This window comes from Taudactylus pleione, unplaced genomic scaffold (assembly GCF_031769625.1).
Source record: "Taudactylus pleione unplaced genomic scaffold, aTauple2 ptg000115l, whole genome shotgun sequence".
Lineage (NCBI taxonomy): Eukaryota > Metazoa > Chordata > Amphibia > Anura > Myobatrachidae > Taudactylus > Taudactylus pleione.
Window position 1 is genome coordinate 1,046,271 of NW_028284517.1, and position 16,878 is coordinate 1,063,148.

The 16,878-nt window shown below is 42.3% G+C and overlaps 1 protein-coding gene across 3 annotated transcripts in view; it reads right to left on the reverse strand.

Moving 5' to 3' along the window:
• Nucleotides 1-1,214: 1,214 nt before the first annotated feature.
• Nucleotides 1,215-16,878, reverse strand: part of LOC148524865 (fatty-acid amide hydrolase 1-like) — a 74,463-nt gene continuing 58,799 nt past the window's right edge. For 2 of the 3 annotated variants that reach the window (XM_088471605.1, XM_088471602.1), the window contains exons 9-15: nucleotides 12,769-12,866; nucleotides 12,580-12,679; nucleotides 12,035-12,078; nucleotides 8,397-8,436; nucleotides 8,081-8,189; nucleotides 4,853-4,998; nucleotides 1,215-4,388 (exon numbers count right to left, since the gene is read on the reverse strand). In XM_088471605.1, coding sequence (XP_088327731.1) covers nucleotides 4,269-4,388; nucleotides 4,853-4,998; nucleotides 8,081-8,189; nucleotides 8,397-8,436; nucleotides 12,035-12,078; nucleotides 12,580-12,679; nucleotides 12,769-12,866 — 657 coding nt within the window. In that variant the 3' untranslated portion in view covers nucleotides 1,215-4,268. Of the gene's footprint in view, nucleotides 4,389-4,836; nucleotides 4,999-8,080; nucleotides 8,190-8,396; nucleotides 8,437-12,034; nucleotides 12,079-12,579; nucleotides 12,680-12,768; nucleotides 12,867-16,878 lie in introns of those variants that run through there. The other variant, XM_088471604.1, reaches the window with a different exon arrangement.

Below are 16,878 nucleotides of genomic sequence, written 5' to 3' on the forward strand. Positions count from 1 at the left end.
GCGCATGCGCACATCACGGAACCCAGAAGTGCGGCTCACCACTGCATTCTGGCGCCGTTTTTAGGATTATTGATCTATAAATAGATGTGAGGGTCACAATAAGGATCTTTTGCCCTTGAAGAAGTCCCACAATAGGGATGAAACGCGTTGCCACATTATATACATATGGTTATAATTTATGACTATACTACCCACGCTGTATGGTTATTTTATTTGCCAATAAATTAGTGATTTTATTCAACACTGGCTCATCTTCATGCTGCATAACTATGGGTCCCTCAGTCACATGCACCTAGCCCACCAGGACGCAAGGAGGAGTCAGACCAGCAGACATTCATTCTGGGTAAGTAGTTCTCACTTACCTTATACTGCGTTATAGTGTCATAAGGCATCCTGATACTGCGTTTCCTATTTCCGAGGTGGCGTTGATAACAGAGGAGGTGGCACCCACAACATACAGCTTTCGTCATAACAAAAGGTCTCATTACAATATTCAGCCTACAGTTTTTGTCTACCAGTTCAGCCAGATAGACTGACAACATTATACAGCAATTGTATAAGGACAGTTGGTCCCGATTTCCAGCACCATATAAAGCCCTAGTACATCATATTTAATTCACAACACCCAGCCTACAGTTGTTGCCCACCTGTCAAAATCAGAGAGACTGTTTATTTCAACTATAAAGACATCGCTCACATATGATTGGACGAAATCCGCATTAATTGTTTGTCAACCTCCAGCCTCAAGTTATTGCCCACCTGATGTCATATATTTATTTCTAAACACCATAGTTAAAAAGATTAGAATACTTAGACCACAAATCCTCACATAATATTTGACATTTATATACCCATCTACCACGGAGGGCTTTTCTCTTCTTTTTGTATTCCTTGTTATTGGGAGAGCTTAGGACATCTTCCGAGAAAGCAGCTAGTGGTAACACTTATCCTTCTTCTGCGAGCGCTGACTGCCTTTTCTTTGTACTTTAAGGATGGCCCTACTGCCGCAGGGGCAGACTGGAATATGGTGACATCACACAATTGCTTTTGTGAATACATTTGTTTCTAATAATTTCAGGACACCAGTAATTGTGCGCACCATGTGCCAAAGGCAAGCACTGCACATCAAAAGCGCACATTATGGACAAAATACTCATTCACAATTTTCACTGATCTAAATTAGCACAGATTTATTTAAAACATTGTTTTACCATCAACATCTTTCAAAATTTCAGTATCAAAATGCTGGTCTATATTTTCAGTGCAAAATTTCAAACAAATCTTATATACACATGAATTCCACATAATATAGAGGCTTCTATAATCAAATCTTGGTCCTAAGAACATCACTGATATATGAAGCTGTGAAGAGTTGCATGGGGTAGGATAACCAACTCTTGTCTTGCATTTGTGAAGAAGAGAATATTGCTAGAGTGGCAGTTGGCAAAAGGCATCCACGGGCTAAAAGGGAACCCAGGTGTAACTGTGAGAGGACATAGGTGGCAGGGAGAGAAAGGCTCAGGGCTGGCCCCCTGGAAGAGCAGGGGTGAAGACCAGCCAGAGAGAAAGAGCCAGGGCATCCCAGTCAAAGCACCAACAAAGAACTGGGATGACGAGTATCAGGACCAAGTAGTCTGCTGTCATCTGGGCAGACACCGCCGCTAACAGATAAGGTGCTTTAGAGTAATATAGTATCAGGTTAGATCTATAGAGAGTGAGCTATACAGACACCTGTACACAAACCTGAGATATATTAAAGCCCAGTGATGTGCGGTGAGGTCAATGGCTGGGGAGGCACACATGGAGATGGGTCTTAGAGCTGGTAACCTGTCACACCCCCTACTCACTGTAACTCTCCCCTCACTACACTAAGGTTCAGTGTCCATTGATTCACCTACCTGCATCAATGTGTCTTCTCTTGCTGCTGCTGACTGAGCTCCAGTCTCTAAACACTGCAGTGCACTTCCATGTCACATACAAGGTGTCCATCAGTGTTCAAGCTACGCCCCCCATACTCGGAGCCATGCCTCTATTAGCTCTCTTTCTGTGCAGCTTACTGCCCGTGGTGTGGCTCCGCCCCCAGGTCTGCAAGCAGTGTCTGACTATACAGAAACGGGGCCTCATCTCTGGTCTCCCTGCAGTCCCAGGGAGCACCCCAAAGCTGGTGAGTGATGACTATAAAAATGATTACAACAAACAAATAAGATGTTTATAAGTTATAAATATCTTCTTCGTTTTATTCTAAATCATTTTTACATCAAATCTCAGGAGTATGACAGGGGAGGCTACTCTGACTGCACATTACTGTTAAAGCCTTCACTTATAAAGAGAGAGAGTTACCTAATGCCATTTTAAAATTAGTGACTGGCTAGTAACCCCGGGTTACCATTGGCACTGACGGGATGAATCCTCACATTTAGAATTCTCTTTTGATATTTGCTTTTTGCCACCAATTCCCCATTTACCTTATTTCCCAGTAATAACTGTACCGTATGAGAGATTCTGTAAGCAAGCTTGGTGGCCGATACAAGGGATCATCAGAGTCGACCCCTTGCAGGAGAATCCTTCAAGCCGCTGTGAAGCTTAAGGTGGCGGCACTGTGTCACTGAGAATAGTGAAGTAAGTAGGCACATACTCTCCTACAACACGTAAATCAGAGTGCACACTTAGGGCATGAGTTTCAGGGTGAGTACCTTGGGGAGCATATTGAAGTATGAAAGCAACACTGAGGAAACACCGAGAGACGTCTCCTGATCATCAAGCAGGAAGATAGATTGGCAGGAAGAGTTGGAAGAGAAAGGGCAGGTAGGGAGTTACAGTGATAGTTAATGGGATGGGGTCTAACAAAAGGGACAATAGTCTTCAGTTAGATCATCCTTAAAATGTTGCCATCTTCAGGGAAGGTGTTGGTGTTACAAATGCAGGAGAGGTATTCTAGGCAGAACTGACCTTCTAGTAGAACTGAGAGTGCTTAGGGGGGTATTCAATTTGGAGTGAAAAGTCCGTGCTGGACTTTTCGCTCCACATCGCAGGTTTTTCGGGTATAAAGTATCGGGCGCGTTCCCGCTTTATCCCCGTATTCAATTAGGAATCAGCAAAAACCGGAGCCGGCGGAAAGGTAAGTATCGCAAAAACGGGAATTTTTGGGAATTGTTCCTGGGACCCCCTTAAAGATGTCTAGACATGGGGGATCACTATGGGTACCCCATTTTTGCCTGTTGAAGGAAGTCGGGGTTTGTAATAGCCGCGGCAGGAGCATAATTGCGGCTATGAAGAAGGGGTGAATAGCACTTAGATTTTATTTTTGCAAAAAAAAACTATGTCCATCAAATTTGGGGTACATGAAAATGGGTGCAAGCATATTTTTAAGTCCCTAAAGTTATCTTTCAAAATTCTGCAAAAATGCACCTGCCGCTACCATCCACATTCTGTAAAACACCTGCCGCATACTTCGGAACCCCTCTGGAATTAATTTTGGTACGTTAGAAGTTTGTCCCTATTTTTTTTTCACCCCAAAATAAACATAATTTTTTTGGGGTGTCCCCATTTCTTTTTTTAACACAGATCTTTTTTAGGGGACATTCCCAGGGGTGCAGGCTATTTTTTTTATAAGCCAGCACCCCTAAACCCCAATTCTGCACCTTTTTTTTTCCATGTAAAACATGTAGAAAACTTATCCCCGTTTTTTTACAAAGACTTTTCGCACCGGCGAAAAGTCTTTGTAATTGAATACGGGGATAATTGAAACATGCGAAAATGACGTCGCCAATTCCGACTTTTCGCATCCAAATTGAATACGGCCCTTAGTGGTAAAACAGAAAAACCTTCATCGTAGAGGAGAGTCTATAATCATTACTTTCTCCACATTGTACCTCCTGACCCAAATGTACTTCTCTTCCTTTGCAGCCCTCCCCTCCCCTCGCTTCTTGACAACTTCGCTGGCAGGCTGCCATATTTGGTCTCTTAATCACCAAATATTGTACGACTGCAACATCCCCATTCAGAACCTCTGCTGAACACACACAATCATTAGGGCTCCAGTATCCTCTCCAGGCCGAAGACACCCACATTACAACGTGGATACATTCGGAGAAACATGCATCTGTTTACACCTGACTAGTGACTCATGGGGAATGGTCTGAGTACATTTGTAGACCAGAGACCAACATTGGGCTATGCATTTATAGAGGTCATAAATGATGGAGAAATATCAGCAGAATTTTCTGTGCAGCAATCTAGGGATAATCCATGACGTTTGGAGATCACTTTCATCTTTCCATCTTCGTCACCTTCTCAACTTCCTTCATTAGACGAAGACATTGTTCCTCCTGCCAGGGGAGAGCCACGCACTGCACGGCCACAGGAAGCCCCACGCTGTCGGACAAGGCCTGCAGGACAACATATTACACACCATTATATATAAGCCTCTGCATACATGCTCCCGATGGAGAGTATTCCGGACCATTCCTGTGGCTCTAAATCAATGACATTTCGTAAAACAATATCATAATCTTTCGTAGTGACAGCAGAATCTGAGAAGACAAAGACCAAGCAATCAGGGCATGAAGAGTTGAGATGAAATTTAATTTACAAGTCACTCAATTTCTAGGGAACTCTAGCAGCGAGGGTTAAATAGGTTACTCGCCTTCTGATGTTCCCTGACTGTATATTCTCGCTTAAAAATGGCTCATTAGCTGCTCTAGTTAAAGTAAGTGCCGTGCAATTGTTATGGGATACCTGACAATGGAATAACTGGAAAAGTTAGTAGCTCAGTGTTTGATTTGCTCTTTTTGATGCACATGTGACTTTAAATGTTATAACTAATGTCTTCTCTGTAAAAATGGTCACTTGCATTCTTCAGTAACTTGTCCCAGGGGTCCTTATGGTGCCCCTCGTACTTCTTCAGCGTCTCCTCATCCTCGCTGCTCACGGTGGTAACAGGCAGCACCCCAGCCGGGAAGTCCAACAGATTATACAGAATTGTGTACGACACAGCAACTGGAAGACAATGTATTGGGTCATAAAAAGGTCTCTGTACAGAATATGGTGGCGCTACATAAATAACAATACAATGAATACTACTACTAATAATAAAAATACTACTACTAATAATAAAAATACTACTAATAATAATAAAAATACTACTACTAATAATAAAAATACTACTAATAATAATAAAAATACTACTACTAATAATAAAAATACTACTACTAATAATAAAAATACTACTACTAATAATAAAAATACTACTACTAATAATAATAATACTACTAATAATAATAATAAAAATACTACTAATAATAATAATAATAAGTTCACCTCTTTCATCTACGCACTTGTCACATCTTTCAATGGGTGAAACTGCCGGCAGTTTGCCCAATGCTAAATGCCAAACATCGATGGCGGTTTAAGAATCACCTTCAAACAGCGGAATTGTAAATCCAGCAGTTTGGAGGTCCAAAAGCGCCACACAAACCGCCCTTCAGATGAGACAAACGCTTCTATGGAACAGGAATTCCCCTATAATTGGCATCTAAATACATACAAATCCCTGGTAAGTTTATTAAGTAGTCGTTAACGCCAATTGTTCCAGGTTAACTTTCCTGACTTCCTTTCCCAAATTAAGTCTGATTTATAGTCTTGAAGTCACCTTTACATTTCTTGTATACGACCTATCAATACAGTCAAGATGAAGGTCTGTCCCAGACTCCTAAACTTATTTCAAGCATTGGCAATCTGTGTTTCCCGCTAGGGTTCCAAAATTTTTACAGCGCTAAACTTTGCAATTTATGTAGGCGAAAAATAGCCCAAAAGCACGACTTCGAATCTTGCAGAGTCTGGCGCGTTGCTGAGGTCCGGGCATCAGCACTTTACTAACCCTGAACTGCCAGAGTTTGGACCTTGATTTTTTTCAAGAGGGCATTGTAATAGATTCTGTCTCCCCCCACCTCTAGCTCACATGACCACATCATTCGAAAGTGTACTCACTCCACCCTGTGATCTCCCAACACTTTAGAAACATTAGCTATGGCTAATAATGTTTTTTTTTTTTTTTTGCAGTGCGCTGGAGAGAAAAAAAAAATTCTGTAGTCCAGAGCGAACCCCTCCCCTTTACAAGCGCCTGTGAAAGAACATTAAGCTGATATGAGCAACTAATATTTTGTTTTGCTGTTCTTAGAGGCATGGATAGGACAGCACTGAGAGGTTGTGCTGGTTCCTGTAGTGCTTTATGGAGGTTTCTGGGGTACCTCCTAGGTGAGTTGGCTCTCAACTTAAATATATTTACGCATGTGCCGTTATCATGTGGCACAACAATATGCAATCATGACCCAGATTGGGTGCTATTATTATGTAGCGTTAGGGACGCTGGGACAGAGGAACCTTGACGCGGGCCAAATATATTCAACACAGACCTCTGGAGTTCTATTATCATGTAGTGCTCAAGGCTTTTTGCAGTGTGCTGGAGGGGATTTTTTTTTTTTCTGTAGTACAGAGTAAACCCCTCCCCCCCCCTTTACAATCACCTGCAAAAGACAATTAAGCTGATATGAACAGAGTAAACCCCTCCCCCCCTTTACAAGCACCGGCAAAAGACAATTAAGTTGATATGAGCTACATCTATTTGTATGGCTAATAATTAGGCTTACCATACTATCTCTTTAAACCAGGACACTCGCTTCAAGCCTGCATATTACCTGGTTTAAATTAGCCACGGAAACTGTGTAAAGGTGCCCATACATCAGCGACTGATTGTCGCGATCCGGCGATGCGATAGGAAATGCCGGCGTTTCCACCCACCATCGATGTTCAGCGATCCGTCGCAGGATCACTGAATTTTTACTTGTTAAATGTCCCCGATTAGACAATCACGATAATTTTTTTATCGCGATTGTCAAATCGCGAAAATCCAACATGTTGGATTTCTGCGATCCCGGGTTGCAGCATTACGGCAATCCGTCGCAGATGTATGGGGCCCTTAATTCAGGAGTGTCCCGGTTTAAAGGGATAGTATGATAATCCTACTAATAATGTACCTGGGTTTCGCTCTAGTGAAAGACATTGTTTCATACGTACTTTAGGTTTACTTTTATTTATATTTTAATAAAATAGGCTGCTGTTAAAAACGTGGTCATCACTTTGGAGCGCACATTAAAACGTAAAGTGCACAACATAGTTCAAAAACAACACAGGTTTCTGTGCTGATAGACTGTGCGGGAACACACGGACGCGACAATCAAGATTTGCGCATCACATGACCATCCAATGGAGCTCTGGCGACGTCACGGCAGCTGGATGGAGATGGGCCAGGCCCGCCAAGAGGAAAAACAGGACTGGGATGTAATACCAGGTAACACTGGGGGCAACGTCGGGTATAAAATACTAATAAACAAAAATTCTAAAATAGTAAAAGTGTCTGTGAAATTAATTAATAAAAGTTTTAATCAAACTATTGAACTCACTAATCAATAGCTAATGATATATGAACCAGACTGTTCATTTTATTTGACTGGAAATGCACAATACTTCCGGTCAGATGGTCGACAGTAACCATATCGACATAAATAATTTCAACATGGTAGAATATTCACCGGCGCACTACTGCTGAGATGCCGCCACCGAAACTGCTCCGCACGTGACATCGGGATCCGTATGAAGATGCTTGACCTACCGCTGTCACCAGGGAAGGTAAGACACCAATAGACCACCAGGGACAGTTTGCCGACAGTTCATCATGTCGACAAATCATCCGTGTAGACATGATGAATGCTGCATGTCGACAGTTCGACCATGTTGACATTCTCATGTCGATCAGATAATTGTAGACTATTTGTAGCACACCCATACACAACATAATCCAGCAAACAGCAGAATGATTACTAGTTATATCACATTCTAGTTGAGAACTTGTTAATGTCTCTTTAAGATTCAATGCGTGGTGATTAACCCCCAGAGTCCCAGTGTCTGTATCAGTGCCCTGCGGGGATTTACATGTCCGGGATAGGATATAAGCAGCAGCTGATGGCTCACACTGTACATGGCTGGTGAGGGTGGTGTAAGGACGGACAGTAATGTCACATACCTGACAGCTTTCCAGGGTATCCGATGGATAAAGCAGGCCCCAAAATAGGGCAGAGGAGAGCGTCCAGGCCCTGTGCCTTCCAGCGGGTGATAAACTCCTGGCGATACGCCTGCATAGATACAGTAATAAGGAGTCACAGGACAGGGTAACACGCGCTGTTATTATGTGATCATCATTGTGGATCATAAGATCTTCTCCACAGAGACACAGATGTAATGTCTCCTTTATCCCTGCTTAGTGTACATTGTGCTGTGTGGAAAACACAGACGGCTGTGATAGACAGAGGTAACTGTGCCGGAAATTCTGAGTCATTTACCTCAACTGCAGCATGGTGTTTCCACAGCTCCTTCACCGAACTGGAAGGAAAAGCAACGGATTTATACATTATTATTACTAATATAACCTCCCTCATTCATTGCGTGACGTTACATGGGTCTCGTGTATAGATATTTATATCTCCTCTGTAGCTCCCAAATTCCAAATACCCACTGCGCAGTGCGTTTCTCTGCGCACGCAGTGTCTCTGTGCATGGTGTCCATCTACGCACAAGTGTCTATCTACGTGCGCGGTGTCCATCTACACACACGCCGTCTATCTACGCACACGCCATCTATCTATGTGCATGGTGTCTATCTACGTGCGCGGTGTCCATCTGCACACACGCCATCTATCTACGCACACGCCATCTATCTAGGTACAGGGTGTCTATCTACGCACACGCCATCTATCTAGGTACAGGGTGTCTATCTACGCACACGCCATCTATCTAGGTACAGGGTGTCTATCTACGCACACCCCGTCTATCTACGCACACGCCATCTATCTATGTGCATGGTGTCTATCTACACACACACCATCTATCTATGTGCATGGTGTCTATCTACACACACGCCATCTATCTACACACAGGCAGTCTATCTACGCACACGCCATCTATCTATGCACACGCCATCTATCTACACACACGCCATCTATCTACGCACACGCCATCTATCTATGTACAGGGTGTCTATCTACACACACGCCATCTATCTACACACACGCCATCTATCTACACACACGCCATCTATCTATGTACAGGGTGTCTATCTACGAACACGCCATCTATCTAGGTACAGGGTGTCTATCTACACACACGCTGTCTATCTACGCACACGCCATCTATGTACAAGGTGTCTACGCACACGCCGTCTATCTACGAACACGCCATCTATCTAGGTACAGGGTGTCTACGCACACGCCGTCTATCTATGTGCATGGTGTCTATCTACGCACGGGGTGTTTATCTATGTGCATTGTGTCTATCTACGCACACGCCGTCTATCTACACACACGCCATCTATCTATGTGCATGGTGTCTATCTACGCACACGCCGTCTATCTACGCACACGCCATCTATCTATGTGCATGGTGTCTATCTACGCACGCGCCATCTATCTACGCACACGCCATCTATCTATGTGCATGGTGTCTATCTACGCACACGCCGTCTATCTAGTTACAGGGTGTCTATCTACGCACACGCCATCTATCTACGCACACGCCATCTATCTATGTGCATGGTGTCTATCTACATACACGCCGTCTATCTATGTGCATGGTGTCTATCTACACACGGTATGCAGCCGGGAAGCCGGCGTACCTAATCCCGACAGCCGGCTTCCCGACTGCTTAATCCCGGCGAGGGTTAAATGACAGGCGTCTAAATCTAGACGCCTGTCATTTTACAGACGCCGGGTTACCGGCATTCCGATCGAAGGGACACCGGGCCCCAAGCGCGGATAGTCGCAGGGGGGTGGTGGGGGAGGATTATGTTTAGAGTTCCCGTGGGGACTTAGGGTTAGGCGGCTGGGAAGGGGTGGGTTGGGTTTAGGCACTTAGAGGGGGGATTAGGGTTAGGCACTGGGGGTGAAGGTTAGGGATAGGCACCCCTAAGGGAGGGTTAGGGGAGGGAATTAGATTAGCGATACTTACCTAAGGGACGATCGGGATTTTCACCCATGTCGGGCAGCAGCTGTCGGGATTCCAACCGCCGGACGCGGTAAATCATACCGTTTCCCTTCATACACGCCGTCTATGTGCATGGTGTTTATCTACACACACAACGTTTATCTATGTGCATGGCGTCTATGCACACGCCGTCTATCTACGTACGTGCTGTATAATGTACTGTATAATGTTAGATTCATCTCTCCATTGTCCCGATTCTGCCATTTCAGGCAAAGAGAGGTTCATCAACGTTTGGATCAGGCTGTCCGCACTGACAATCTCCGTCCGTGTGTGAATGCATGGTACATCGCATGTGCAGTTTGCAGATATCCGAGAGTTGTGACTGCATTTGGACTTGCGTCGTTATTAGAATCTGGGCATACAGATGTGTTCTAGTTAACCTAGTGTTTCTGCGCCAAGAAACACAACGCTAAGCCGAGGGTAGTGATTCGTACTTTCCTAAACTTAGGGGTAAATTTACTAAAGTGAGAGTTTTTAGAAGTGGAGATGTTGCCCATAGCAACCAATCAGATACTACTTAACATTTTACTAGCATCTTCTAGAAGATAATAGCTAGAATCTGATTGGTTGCTATGGGCAACATCTCCACTTCATATTTGCATCGTAGCCGGATACAAAATCGCTCACAGTGTACGTGTCACACTAGATTATATCAATTCCTCTGCGACCATAGTACAAAAGATTAAGCATAATGATAGCATAATGATACGTGACGCAAGGCATGGCGCGGTCGCTGGAGTGGGAACTCTGTCTTTTGCTTTTCTTACCTAGATTTGTAGCTTTCTGTGCTGCACACCACAGTACACGAAATGCCAGCCCCACAAATCAGGGTCCCCCTGCATGGCACTTTTGTCGCATTTGTGATGCAACTAAGGGGTCTATTTACTAAGCAGTGTTAGGAGACAGAGTGAAAAGTGATAAGGTGCCAGCCAATCAGCTCCCAACTGTCATTTTTCAAACACAGCCTGTGAGATGACAGTTGGGAGCTGATTGGCTGGCACCTTATCACTTTCTTATCACTTTTCACTCTGTCTCCTAACACTGCTTAGTAAATAGACCCCTAAGACTCAAAAGGGCCTAATTCAGAGATGGACGGATTTGCAGAGCTGCACACAAGCGGCTGTGCGATTGCGTCCTTCTCAGATGCAAATGCAGAAAGAGTTGTCAGACACCTCTACCTCCTCCTGCCACCAACGTCGCAGGCTGGGATCACTATCTCTACCTCGCTCATTTGGTCAGGCTGAGGGAACTGAAGCTTCCTGCAGCCCGACCGGGTGCTTGTCACACAAGAGGCCAGGAATCTGGCCTCGTCCCTCCCGGAAAAGGGGTGTGACATGCCCCTGTTTTGGGGAACGGTGACCAGTCACTCTCCCACCCCCTAATGCCGCAGCATGTCAAACATGCTGCGGCTTAGGGGGGGGGGGGGGGGGCTGGCGGCGAGATCGCAGGACCCATTCTGCACATGCACAGAACAGTTCCTGTGCAGACGCAGACCCCTAACAATCAGAGATGTACGTTCATCGTCGTGACACGATTTGAGCAAAGGGTATGTGGGCACATCTATATCTCTCTCTGTTTTAGGACAGGCAGATCTGGAGAAATCTCATAAATGTAATTTATTGTTTTGTACAAAGATATAAAAGGTCCTGGAAGGACGAGGGTTACGCCCAGATAGTGCTTATATCCATTTCTAATACTCCTCACAGTACATACAAGTACATAAAAATCACTGAAAGTCCTATTAGTGTTTCTCTTTGTAATGCATGGGAAATGGCCCTATACTGCCCCCTCCTGGAGGAGACATGAAAGATCTACAAAACGTACCCATGCCTGCCTGGACGTAACCCTGCAGTCCTGTACATTGGAATATGATATATTTAGGTTTCTAAACAAAATCATAAATATACAATATAAAATACTCGGGAATATGAAAGATATCTTACCCTATGCCTCGCGTATTCTGGAGAACCTTCGCTAGTCTGGGAAACTATAGAGGAAAATATTACATCAGTAAACACAGCTCAAACAGATGACTAAACATGTGCCATATAATGACTGGAATACCTGCCAAGATCTTTGTACGTTCTACCACTGTACTGGAGAACACTGCATAGTGCACTAACACTGCACCTCAGACCACAAACACTCTAGAAAGTGCACTAACACTAGACCATGATCTAGAATATCACTGCATTCTGCGCCAGGATGGAGGTGCTGACCAGGCATGTTTGCTTGGCATAGTCCTATCCCTCTAGAATTTAAGTCTGCACCTCCTTTGTCATCCTCTAATGTAAACTTCTTGCGTTTCATGTGTGATTTGCACTTTGTGTAACGGAATGTCCAGTGTTGCAGTGTTTTATGGCACCTTACAAATAAATGATAAGAATGACATTGAACAATGGACAGGAAAACACTTCATTATACACAAAAAAACATGGACAATGGGCTAGAACTGTATGCTGGACAATGAATGAATGTATCAACTCACCAGTGGCCTAATAATGATTGAGAGCAAGCTCTTCAGCCAAGATGGAATGGAATATGTTGTAACCTGGGTTTTCAAGTTTGGATCTACTTGGTCTCCTTTACTAAGAATAAAACAATAATAGTATTACTTGTCTTCAACTGTTCCTTGCGGTCAGGAGTAATTGGAATATACTGCATCTCATATACATACAAATTATCCAGGAACGTGGACCCTCCGTCAGCCAACAGACCCTGCAATGACAACTCAAACACTGCCATCTCTACAGATAGAGGTGTAAAGGGCACCAACTGCAAAAAGAGATACCAACAGTTAGACAGATAGCCCTGAGTTATAGATGCCAACAATTAGACACATGCCCCAGGTCCGGTCTCTAGATGCCAACAATTAGACAGCTCCCCCGAAGTCCAGTCTCTAGATAACAACCATTAAATAGTCCTCCTTCCTGCTCCTCCCGAATCCAGTCTCTAAATGCCAACAATAATAATTTGAACTATTTGTGGATTTAAACAGATATATTAGAACACTCTGTAGAAAAAAATATTTTGCCACAAAGAAATTGCGATCCAGGGGTACATTAGAAGATAGCGGGAATATCATTTTGGATGACGGTGATGGGGAGGCTCTAGAGGCCCTTAATCAATTGGTGAATGAGAACATGAATGACACGATAGATAGAGAAGGATTGACAACGAGCGATACTCAATATGAAAGAATCCATGACATCAATAAAGTGCATAGAAAAAGATTATTTAAGAACAAATCACAATTCTTTCCTACACATGTCAGGAGTGCACCTATTGACATTTTCTATAAAAAAACATTAAATGATTTCAAGAATATGTGTAATAAACAAAAAAAGAAATCTAAATATAGAGATAATCTGAGGGTGAGAGAGAGAAGGGCCATAAGGGTGGAGGGATCGTCATTCAAGATGTTGGGGACTACATATCCGAAGCCATGCGGCAGTTGGATGATAGATGTCAATATTCGATATTACAGGCAGATCCCACTGGCGTTTTTCAAAAACAACTTATTTATTTATTGGATAGAGCCCTTGAAGAGGGAGTAATAACGAGGGAAGAGAGAAGTTACCTGATATTGAGTCATCCTGTGATACCCACCTACTATCACCTCCCTAAGATCCACAAGACACTTAATGCACCACCTGGGCGTCCAATTATAGCTGGTATTGGGTCCCTCACTTCACATCTTTCACATTTTATTGATTTCTTTCTTCAACCTTATGCAACAGCACTTAAGTCACACATTAAAGATACGAATCATTTTTTGCACTTAAAGATATTGGTTGGAAGGACACCTATTTATTTGTCACGTGTGATGCACAAGCTCTTTACTCAAGTATTCCCCATGATCAGGGGATTAGAGTGGTGGAAAATATATTAAAAGGGGATGTTGGAGTCACTGAATGTCAGAGAAAGTTCATCTTGGACTCAATTAGATTTATCCTTACACATAATTATTTTACTTTTGATCAAATATTTTATTTGCAGGTATTCGGGACGGCGATGGGCACGAGGTTCGCGCCGAGCTTCGCCAACCTATACATGGGGGCATTTGAGGAGGTGCATGTTTGGGGTGGTGAGCTTGGCACGAACTTCGTGCTCTACGGACGATTTATAGATGATTTATTTTTTATTTGGGATGGAGATTCACATTCACTGTCACGGTTTATAACACAGTTAAACACTAATGATTTTAATTTGAAATTCACTAGCACTTATCACTCTTCCTGTATTTCATTCCTGGATATCTCTCTCTATGTAGAAAATGATATGATCCTTACTAAGACCTTCAGAAAAGAGGTGGACACGTATAACTATCTACATTTTAATAGTTTACATCATAAACCCTGGATATATAATATCCCCTTTGGTCAACTTAGGAGGATACGTCGAAATTGCTCTAATGATGCAATTTTCGAGAGTCAAGCCAAAGAGATCATTGAAGCATTTAAAGAAAGGGATTATCCGGATACCTTGCTTAATAATGCTCTTGAAAAAACTAGGTTACTTAATAAACAGGATCTTATGGAAATTAAACCAAGAAATACAGAGTCTAGAACACCCAAAATTCATTTCAAAATATAACAACTGTTCACATAAAATTAAAGGGATTGTAAAGTCTAATTTTCAGATTTTATTATCTGATAATGTATTAAAAGACAACATTCCAGTAGATCCATCAGTCGTTTTCAAAAAAGCTGACAACCTGAGAGATATATTGGCACCCAGTTTTTTTAAACAACAGAATCATACGACTGATATAACCAACAGGAAGAGCAGTTGGCTAACAAATAAACCTAAGTCTAGCTTTAAATGTGGACGCTCTACATGTATTACTTGTGAATATATGGTCAATAGGTGTAAGGAGATAACTTCTAAAGCTGCATACACACACAACGATTTTTTTAATGAACGATTTTAGTAAACGATTTTTTCCCTTGAAAAAATTAACTTAAATTGTTTACTAAAGTTGTTCATTTACTAAATGTCATGAACGATTTTTATGAACTACAAACGATTTTTGCATATTCCCTTAATGAAAATCGTTGAGTTGACAAGTCTGACTGAACTACAAACTACAAACGTGAACGCGCATGAACGATAATTGTTCATCGTTTGACTCAGAAAGTGAACGATTTTTGCAAACGATTATCGTTAAACGATATAGTTTAACGATAATCATTAAAAAAATCGTTGTGTGTGTATGCAGCTTCACTATTCAAATGAAAAATTCACTATAAATAGTTTTATAAATTGTAATACAGCATACGTGGTATATATGTTGGAATGCACTTGTGGGACCCAGTACATTGGGAGAACTATTAGACCCCTTAGGTGTAGATTTCTTGAGCACAGGAGACTAATCATGAAAAGTAATACCTCACATAGTGTCCCAAGACATTTTACATGCATCCATCGGTCTAACCCCAAGGACATCAAGATTGTAGGCATTGAACATATCCCACAGACAGCTAGGGGAGGGGATAGGTATTCTAAATTATGCCTACGTGAGAACTTTTGGATACATAAAATGGGTACATTATCCCCTGATGGCCTCAATGAGAAGATTGAAATTGACTTGTAAAATTGTACATTATTGCTTGTCAGGTATGATTATATATGGGTAGGGGTGGGATTCGACGTCGGGGACCCCCGGTCCAGAGGGATCTGAGGTCTACTTCCACTTCTATGCATTGTAATAAATATGTAAACAAATTTATCGAATGTATCGGTCCGATATAGGTTTTTAGCTTCTGTGCATTTGTATTGATTTTATACACGTGTGTGTACATATATGTATATGTCCTTTGTTTAGTATCCTCTTTTGTTTAATCTGGTTCCTCTTTCTTGTTTTGCACGATACTGTATATTCAATATAGCCCTAACATGGACAGATCTTGGATCTGTTTATGATGGCTATGGTGACTAATTAATGATCTGACTGTGTTCCCAACGGTTATCATTTTTCTATGGCGATAGGGTTAAATTAGGTTAATATTTTGTAATTATATATATCATTCTCTTATCTTGTTACTACAACTGGCGAGCAGATCTGTTAATTATTATGATCTTCTATGATCACTAACATGTATTATTATTTCATCTTTAATTCTTTTTTATATATATATACATTTTTTGTACTGGAAGTATTTGTTATATATATTTATATATAGTATTTATATCTTTTATACATTTTTTGTTATATTATTTGAGGTATTTTCTGAACAAGTAGTATAGAAAGGCAATGTGTTAATCAGATGGCACGTATATGCATAACGTGGATACTTTATTAAATACTGATTCATCTTGATTTACCTTACATGAAGAACACCTGTGGCATCAGGTATATCTAGATCTGGAGCGTTCCACACCATTACCTTTGAAAAAGTCACATGATCTGTGACGAAACGCGTTAGGCGGGACCTACTCACGATCCGACATACCATTGCCAGCTGACATCTCCGACACCTGTGAATCTCTGTCTGGGAGCCGGTCAGTGTACTAGCAGGACTCGGCTGGTTTGAACGTACTGCGGGATTAACATACGGAGATACGCCGCAGCACTGTTATCTACGGCACCGGCAGTTTTCACCTTGGATACCCTGGCCACTGGGCACTGAGGACGGCATTGTAAATAGGGGGCCCCCATACCGCCTGATCTACTGGTCCGTGAGTACTCAGAGCAGTGCTCTAATTATGCAGTACTGACGCTTGGGATGAATATCTCTCAACATAATAACAGTCAAGCGGTTATATATGTGCCTCTAATACAATA